The 9,771-nt window shown below is 44.1% G+C and overlaps 1 protein-coding gene and 1 long non-coding RNA gene across 2 annotated transcripts in view; one reads left to right on the top strand and one right to left on the bottom strand.

Moving 5' to 3' along the window:
- Nucleotides 1-1,053, top strand: LOC134443276 (uncharacterized). The gene is made up of 2 exons (XR_010033621.1): nucleotides 1-228; nucleotides 491-1,053. It is a non-coding gene; the product is annotated as an uncharacterized LOC134443276 (long non-coding RNA).
- Nucleotides 1,054-2,145: 1,092 nt separating this feature from the next.
- Nucleotides 2,146-9,771, bottom strand: part of pdxka (pyridoxal (pyridoxine, vitamin B6) kinase a) — a 29,457-nt gene continuing 21,831 nt past the window's right edge. The window contains exons 9-11 of the mRNA XM_063193111.1: nucleotides 6,723-6,844; nucleotides 5,758-5,824; nucleotides 2,146-4,761 (exon numbers count right to left, since the gene is read on the bottom strand). Coding sequence (XP_063049181.1) covers nucleotides 4,652-4,761; nucleotides 5,758-5,824; nucleotides 6,723-6,844 — 299 coding nt within the window. The 3' untranslated portion in view covers nucleotides 2,146-4,651. The remainder of the gene's footprint in view (nucleotides 4,762-5,757; nucleotides 5,825-6,722; nucleotides 6,845-9,771) is intronic.

The raw sequence follows: 9,771 nt of genomic DNA, 5'->3' as shown, positions 1-9,771 counted from the left end.
CACACACACACACACACACACACACACACACACACACACACACACGGCTACCACTACAGCTGCGACACACACACCAAGACCATCACCTGCCTGGGTAACACACACACACACACACACACACACACACACACACACACACACACACACACACACACACACACACACACACACACACACACGGCTACCACTACAGCTGCGACACACACACCAAGACCATCACCTGCCTGGGTAACACACACACACACACACACACACACACACACACACACACACACACACACACACACACACACACACACACACACACCACACAAACACACACGCACACACACACCATCACCTGTCTGGGTAACAGACACACACTCACACAAACTAACTCTCCTCTCCCCTCTTCTCTCCTCTATCCCCTTCTCCCCTCTCCTCCTCCTCTCCTCTCCTCAACCCCCTCCTCTCCTCTCCTGTCCTCATCCCTCTCTCCTCTCCTCCTCAGCCTCTAATGATGCGTGCCGCATGTTCATTTGTGACTGTGACAAGGCGTTGGCCGAGTGCATGACGACCACCACCTATAACCCCGCCCACCACTACTACAACCAGGCCCTGTGCCACAAGACCAGCTAAGCCAATAACCATGGCCCTACCAGCACAAGCTCAGCCAATCAGGGTGGCCTACCAGCACAGCTAAGGCCCGCCTTCAACAGCTACTACAAAAAAATTGGGACGCTAGCTAGCAGCACGGCTAAGCCAATCACCACGGCCCACCAGCACAGTTCAGCCAATCAGGATTGGCCCAGCACAGCTAAGGCCCGCCTTCAACAGCTACTACAAATAAAACCGGGACGCTAGCTAGCAGCACGGCTAAGCCAATCAGGATTGCCCAAGTACGGCGAAGTCAGTCAAGATGCTAGCATGTTAGCACGGCTAAGGCCCGCCTACAACAACAGCTACTGCAACCAATTAGGACGCTAGCGGCATAGCTAAGGCCCGCCCATCATCAATTCGAATAGCCAATCATAGTGCTGGAATCTTGTGCTAAATAAAGGAAACTTTGCTGCACTTTGGCTCAGACCCCAGTCTGTTCTGCTTCCATTGTACTGATGAGATAATGATGAATAATGTCCTTATATACTGTATAGTGTATACACACACACACACACACACACACACACACTGTAGAGACAGTTTTTGTTTTAGTTTTTCCCCAAGTTATCCAAGTAGTGTAGATGCTTGGCAAGGAATAACACATTTCTCCAGTCACGATTGATGGTTTATTCAACATGATCTCCAAACATTCTGTGCTCCTGGACACGGATGGTAAGGGCACAAAATCCGTGTCCAGGAGCACGGATTTTGCCAAAATTCCGTGCTCCTGGACACGGAATTGTTTTCCGTGATGGACACAGAGAAGTGCTCTCTCTATAGGCTACTCCCACAGCTCTATGTTTCCACAGTCTTGTGTTTTCTCAGGATTTTTCTTATTTCAAATATTTTTTCTAAAAAAAACATTTCCTACTGACAGGTTAAGGTTAGGGATTGTTTTGGTCTGGGCACAGCTAGATTTCTTTCATTCATTACATGAATTTGATAGCCTAGCAACCAACTGGAAAAGGTACAGTATTTCTCAAAAATATGTCTTTAATGACAGGTTAAGGTTAGGGAATGTTTTGTTCAGGGCACAACTTAAATTGCTATAGCATTATTTTGTTTAGGATTAGCATTTGGTATCTATTTTTCTAATGATAGAGTTACACAGTGCTGTGGTAATAGCCTATAGAAAGCACTTCCGTGTGTCCATCACAGAAAACAATTCCGTGTCCAGGAGCACAGAAAACAATTCCGTGTCCAGGAGCACGGAATTTTGGCAAAATCCGTGGTCCAGGACACAGATGTTGTGTCCTTAACATCCGAAACTCTGTGTTTCCATACGACATATATTATATGTACTATTCTTAATTTATTTAATTTGTATTTCATAAACAAATATAATACTAAAAATCAAAAATATAATAAATATGATAAAATAAAATAAATATGATAATAAATAAACTAACACTCTCACACACACACACACCCACACACTCCTCAATTACTCACCCACAAATCCACACACACACCCACACACACTCCTCAATCACCCAGACTGAACAGTTTTGTTGTTTAGAAATGCAGTTTATTTAGAAACGTAGTAATTTCATTCAACAATTAGTCATTTAATTCATAAATTCATTATTAGTAAACATGTCATGAATCAAGTCATTGATATGCTGTATTGCTACATTTTACACATGTGCTTCGTTACAAAATCTGTTGCATAAAGGACATTCAGACTCCATTGAGTGACATAGTCGTATCTACTGTGTCATTAGGATAATATCCAGATTTACATGTGAAGAGGATTACTGGGAGAGACAGCGCCCACTAGAGTAGAATTAGAGTTAGGACAGATTTACATGTGATCAGAGCTAGAGGATAGCGCTCAGCTTGGCTTGTGATGAGAGCAGTGTTTCTCAAACTTTGTCAGACCAAGGACCACTTTGTCCCCCCAAAAATGTTCAGGGACCACCTGTCAACTGAATTGACAGTTGATGGGTGCTAATTTGACACTGCTAATTTCGATACAGATCACTTACTTTTCATTCCCCGGACCACACTTTGAGAATCACTGGATTAGAGCTATTAGAGAGAGACAGCTCCATAGAGTATAACGAGGCTATTAGAGGGAGACAGCTCCATACAGTATAACGAGGTTGTTAGAGAGAGACAGCTCCATAACGAGGCTATTAGAGAGAGACAGCTCCATAGAGTATAACGAGGCTATTAGAGGGAGACAGCTCCATACAGTATAACGAGGTTGTTAGAGAGAGACAGCTCCATAACGAGGCTATTAGAGGGAGACAACTCTATAACGAGGCAATTAGAGAGAGACAGCTCCATACAGTATAACGAGGCAATAACAATCTAATTAGGATACAAGTCAGTTGTACTGTACATGTAATTAGAGCTACTGAGAGAGAGAGGCAGCGCCCTCTAGAGTGAAATTAGAGGATAACATTCAACTTGACGCAATTAGATCAACAATCTAATGTGTCATTAGGATAACATTCAGATTTGCTGGAGGCCTACATGTGATTAGAGCTACTGAGAGAGAGAGAGACAGCGCCCCCTAGAGCAGTGGTTCTTAACTGAATTGAGCTTGAAAGTGACGTCACTTCCCCCGATTTCATGGGACCTCAAAGGCATTTTTAGGGACCTCAAAGGCGTTTTTAGCCGAAAATCGTAGCATGTAATCCAATGGCGGTATTAAAATGATCCCCTTAGATCGATCCCCTTAGAGTTGTGCCACGAGCTCCATATATGTTGTTTCTGATATTTTTGTTTAATTTTTCGTACGATCCCCTAAACTTTTTAGAAAGCTGTGTTTCTTCACATTTTTCATGCAGACGGCCTCGGAACAAAATACTTCTGCATGAATAATCTTTATCTAGCCTCTTAAACAGCATATTTGTAGCCCAGAGATGACCGAGATCAGAAGATATTTACTCGCTACCATGTTGTTAGATGGTCAGCTTAGGTCCCGTGATTTATAATGTGTGTGTGTGTGTGTGTGTGTGTGTGCGCATGTGTTCATGTGATCAACATAAGGCATTTTCCTCATTAAGACATATACTGCTAAGGCCTGTGTGTGTGTGTGTGTGTGTGTGTGTGTGTGTGTGTGTGTGTGTGTGTGTGTGTGTGTGTGTGTGTGTGTGTGTGTGTGTGTGTGTGTGTGTGTGTACTGTCTCCATGTGGGATAATGCTGCTGGAAATGTCAGACTGCTGTTGCTAGGACGGAATGTTGTGCTGGCCGTTGCTAGGACGGAATGCTGGAGTGGTCGTCATGACGGTGTAAAGAGATGGACGGATGAGAGTTAAATAAAGAGACGGACGGATGAGAGTTAAATAAAGAGACGGACGGATGAGAGAGAAGTAAAGAGATAGACGTGTAGGTGCCCAACACGTACCGCCTGCCTGACCCGTTTCTTTACGACTTTCACGTTATAAATGTTCATTTTGCAGCCGCCAGAACATTAACGCAAAGAGAGATGTTATATATTTATGTTATACCTTTACTTTATATCGTTGTTTCAGCTCAAATGCCGTTCGTCGCTGTAAATAACGTGATATTGTGTTCTGAATAGTTAGTTGGTCAGCTGACCAGTTGCTGACCTTATTTAGCGTTTCTGTGATGATTCTGTATTATTATAAAACAGACAGTTTAAAAAGCAAACTTCCTCCTGCAAAATAAACACTTAAAACGACAAAGTAAAACATTAACGGAACAGATCAGGCAATTTCTCTTCCGTATACGTCACACTGCACATGTGCAGTGTGCAAAGGGAACGGATCGGGCAGGCGGAACCCGTTGGGCACCGACAGGACGGATGAGAGCTAATGTTGACTCCTGGATGACCTCTGATGACCCCTGATGACCTCTGGTGACCCCTTGGTGACCTCGTATGATCAGTGAGTTATCAGTGTTATCTGGAAGTTGGATAATCTGATCTGTGCTCGTATGGTGATGTCTGGACGCTAGATGGACTGTATGTGTGTGTGTGTATGTGTGTGTGTGTGTGTGTGTGTGTGTGTGTGTGTGTGTTTGTGTGTGTGTTTGGATCTAGATGCTCTGTGCTCGTATGGTAATGTCTGGCTGTTCGATGTCGTTTTTGCTCTGAATCATCCGCAGCTCCAACTCTGCAGCTCCAGGACGACCACCTGCACACACACCTGTTGAGCGTGCACACACACACACACACACACACACACACACACACACACACACACACACACACACACACACACACACACGTGTGTGTAAGTCAAGGCGGCTTTGAATTGTTTTAGGGAATGATAACCTAACAGCTCGCTTTTATGACAACTGTGGATTGATTCATCTTAACATTAGCTATCAAGCTAACAAAATAGCTAGTTTCCCAGAGCTAACAAAATAGCTAGTTTCCCTGGAGCTAGGCATTTAGCTTGGTACGTTTCTCTGGTATTTTGTCCAAGTTCCTTTATTACAGGCTCGAGGCCCACAGGAGACAATACATTACACAGATCAATAATAAAACAATACATCACACATTTGTATATACATTTTATACAACAACAAGAAAAGAAGAAAGCTAGTGGAGGCACACATACCAATGTTCCCATATTTTACACATGTACCTCACTGAGCTACGACTTGGATCTACTATCTGAAAGGGCTGCACGATTATGGAAAAAAAATCATAATCACGATTATTTTGATCAAAATCACTGAGCTACGACTTGGATCTACTATCTGATCAATAAGCTCATTCATGCATCGGTCCAGCCTGATATTGCACATTTGGTGTGCCATCGGTGTGCTAACAGCCATACAATAAACCATCAGCTTAGAAAATGGCGATGTTTCAGCTGGTGACGGTCATGTGTTTTCCCAACCTTTTTTGTCTTGCGTACCCCCTAAGCCTTTTTGCTCATGCTCTATATCTCAATGTGTTCCATTTCCAATGTGTGAAAAATATGTTCCATTTTTTTTTTTCATTTTCCCAAGTACCCCTGCAGTGTGCTTGCGTACCCCTGGTGGTACACGTACCCCTGGTTGGGAAACACTGTAGATAACAATAATCATACCGGGTTAGTTTATAGTATATTGTAGTGTATGTGTGTGTGTGTGTGTGTGTGTGTGTGTGTGTGTGTGTGTGTGTGTGTGTGTGTGTGTAATGCATTACTTACTGTGTGCGTGTTCCATGGTCCTCTTGATGACATGCTGCATAGTGGACACAGTCTTCTCACACGCCGTCTACACACACACACACACACACACACACACACACACACACACACACACACACACACACACACACACACACACACACACACACACACACACACACACATTACACACACATTATAGAAAAACACACACACACACACACACACACACACACACACACACACACACACACACACACACACACACACACACACACATTATAGACACACACACACACACACACACACACACACACACACACACACACACACACACACACACACACACACACAAATATTATAAACACACACACACACACACACACACACACACACACACACACACACACACACACACACACACACACACACACACACACACACACACACACACACATACTGTACATATTGTGGCGTACGTGTGTTTTTGTCCCCCTACTGATTTTTGCACATTTGGCACACTCAACATTTTCAGATCACCACACAAATGTAAACATTAATCAAGGATTACCCACGCAAACATAAGATGCAGGTTGTCTGTGTGTGTGCCTTCAGGCTGTGTGTGTGTGTGTGTGTGTGTGTGTACCATGAGGTTCTGTGTGTGTGTGTGTGTGTGTGTGTGTGTGTGTGTGTGTGTGTGTGTGTGTGTGTGTGTGTGTGTGTGTGTGTGTGTGTGTGTGTGTGTGTGTGTGTGTGTGTGTACCTTCAGGTCCTCTGGGTGTGTGTGTGTGTGTGTGTGTGTGTGTGTGTGTGTGTGTGTGTGTGTACCTTGAGGTCGTCTGGGTGTGTGTGTGTGTATGTGTGTGTTTGTGTGTGTGTGTGTGTGTGTGTGTGAGTGTGTGTACCTTGAGGTCGTCTGGGTGTGTGTGTGTGTGTATGTGTGTGTTTGTGTGTGTGTGTGTGTGTGTGTGTGTGTGTGTGTGTACCTTCAGGTCCTCCGGGTGTGTGTGTGTCCATGCGAGCAGCAGAGCGGCGAATAGATCTCCAGTCCCCACGAACACGGCGTCCTCACGAGGAATATCCATGCGGACACGCTGCACACACCCACCTACACACACACACACACACACACACACACACACACACACACACACACACACACATTACTACATACACATGAACACAGCATCTTGACATGGAATGTCCCTACACACACACACACACACACACACACACACACACACACACACACACACACACACACACACACTCTAAACCGTGTAGTTCCAGCTAAATGGCAACTGCAAGCATGTGATGACTGGGGAACCTGAATGGAGTCAATTGGGCTACAGGCTAAATGGTAAATGCTAAAAATGCTAAATGTTAAATGCTAAATGCTAAAAATGCTAAATGCTAAAAATGTTAAATGTTAAATGCTAAATGCTAAAAATGTTAAATGTTAAATGCTAAATGCTAAACATGCTAAATGCTAAAATGCGAAATACTAAAAATGCTAAATGCTAAAAACGTTAAATGTTAAACACGCAAAATGGTAAAAATGTTAAATGTTAAAAATGCTAAATGCTAAAAATGTTAAATGGTAAAATATGTTTGGTCCATTCAGCTTCAGGCTTATTGTAGCCAGAGATTGTAAGAGTACAGAATAGGCCAAGGGAACCCCTCTCTTCTCCTCAGTAGTACCAGAGAGAGTAGATAAGAGAGAAGTTCCGTTGGCCCATTGTTTCCGGGTTCTATTGCTGCAAAGAGGAGATCCCCCTTTAGGCAGACCTAGGCAAACCTAAGGACTGTTCTATTAATTCTAGGAGCATTATGGCACGCCCCTTTAGGCAGACCGGAACCTGGTCACGTTATGTGCCCATAAAAACCTATTATGTTGGCATATCTCTATACTTAAAGAATCCCTGGTATGGCTATGGGCCAATAGAACCTCTCTCTTCTCCACAAGGGAACCTCTCTCTTCTCTTCTCTTATCAAGGGAACCTCTCTCTTCTTTTCTCGTCTCTTCTCTTCTTTTCTCTTCTCTTCTCGTCTCTTATCAAGGGAACCTCTCTCTTCTCTTCTCTTCTCTTCTCTTCTCTTCTCTTCTCTTCTTCACAAGAGAACCTCTCTCTTCTCTTCTCTTCTCTTCTCTTCTCTTCTCTTCTCTTCTCCACAAGAGAACCTCTCTCTTCTCTTCTCTTCTCTTCTCTTCTCTTCTCAAGGGAACCTCTCTCTTCTCTTCTCTTCTCTTCTCTTCTCTTCTCCACAAGAGAACCTCTCTCTTCTCTTCTCTTCTCTTCTCTTATCAAGAGAACCTCTCTCTTCTCTTCTCTTATCAAAAGAACCTCTCTTTTCTCTTCTCTTCTCTTCTCAAGGGAACCTCTCTCTTCTCTTCTCTTCTCTTCTCTTCTCTTCTCGTCTCTTCTCTTATCAAGATAACCTCTCTCTTCTCTTCTCTTATCAAGGGAACCTCTCTCTTCTCTTCTCTTCTCTTCTCTTCTCTTCTCTTCTCTTCTCAAGAAACCTCTCTCTTCTCTTCTCTTCTCTTCTCTTCTCTTCTCTTCTCTTCTCTTCTAAAGGGAACCTCTCTCTTCTCTCCACTAGGGGCCAGTATGGGACCTCTCTCTTCTCCAGTCTCTCGGCAAAACCGTTCGTTTAAAGTGGCCACTCCACTGAGACAAGGGGACAACAAATCACACACTCACACACACTAGGGCCACCTGTCTGGACTTCGGCCGGACAACCCCGCCCCTTAACTATCTAACCTAGAGTCCTTGCGCAGTACCCGTGGCTTCAACTGGCTGACCCTGCGTGTCATTCCCTGACGTCGTGTCATTCTACACAGCAGGCTGAAATAAGGAAGCTGCGCTGCCATCTTACCTCGACTAACTCAGCTGCCAAAAACAGTTCTAGTTGTAAGACAAGATGTTTTGGGAAGGATTTTCGAATTTCATTACACCTACCTCCCCCCTCCGATAAAGGAGTCATCAGTACCCAGGGTTCTAGCTAGCGCAAAAGTGCGTGGCGGCCCGTTACGCTATAATTTTGGACCGTGACGCTTATTTTGGACCGTTACGCTTATTTTCAATACAGCGTAACGGCATTTTGTCAGCATTATGTAGGCTACAGCCAGATCAATGGCACATCGTCCTTCTGCCAAACCTGACACGTCATACTCACACTGTATTTAAATGACAATATAGCACTCTACTACTACTGTACTACTAGGCTACTATTATTTATTTGTCGCAGGGTTTTGACGGCTTTTATTAATCTCTGTGACAAGCGAGGCTTGGAAACAACAACAAATGCATGTGTAGCATCGCATCCTTATTTCAGGGGTTTGTTTCTCCAAAGCTTAGTTGCCAATCTGTTAGCAGTGTGGGCAGTAGTGCTGGGCTCTTTACTTGTTACCATACAAACAAATCCGGAGACATTGGGCGCTAATCGCTGACATTGGGAGTTGACACTATTCGAAAGAGGACAAAGTAGGCGGGAGAAGACGTGCAGATTGACTAAGCTCCGAAACGGTGAGAGGCACTTTTTTCTAAGCTTGCCGGTTGACATGTGGCATGACAAAGAAACCCCGCATTCATAGCAAAAGGTAATGAGCGTCTTCTGTGGCTAGGCTAATTGCCTGCGAAATGCACCAGGCACCAGTCCTGTGGTTTTATGACGTGCAAACTGTACATTAGTGCGAGCTCGGAAAATGTGTCAAACTGCACTTGTCTCGGAATCGGATCACTCGGGCATTGATATACCCTGTTATTAAATGCACACACGGTTCACCAGTGCTCCTCAACGTTTTCAAAACTAGTGCAACTGTGAGAAGGAGGGGACACCGCGACACACCTCTCTCTTCCTCCGCATAGATCTCTATTTGCGCTTATGCGCCCGAGAGAGGGAGTCATTTATCTCTCCAATCGCAAAAGTTCACAGACAACGGTGTTTCGTTACCAACTTTTTAGTAGTAACTCGTTAGGTACACTACTTCTATCACAAAAAAGTAGTTATATTACTGCAACCCAACACTGA

The sequence above is a fragment of the Engraulis encrasicolus genome, unplaced genomic scaffold (genome assembly GCF_034702125.1).
Source record: "Engraulis encrasicolus isolate BLACKSEA-1 unplaced genomic scaffold, IST_EnEncr_1.0 scaffold_29_np1212, whole genome shotgun sequence".
Classification (NCBI taxonomy): domain Eukaryota; kingdom Metazoa; phylum Chordata; class Actinopteri; order Clupeiformes; family Engraulidae; genus Engraulis; species Engraulis encrasicolus.
The sequence above is the reverse complement of the archived record's forward strand: the minus strand, read 5'-3'. Positions and strand labels throughout refer to the sequence as shown.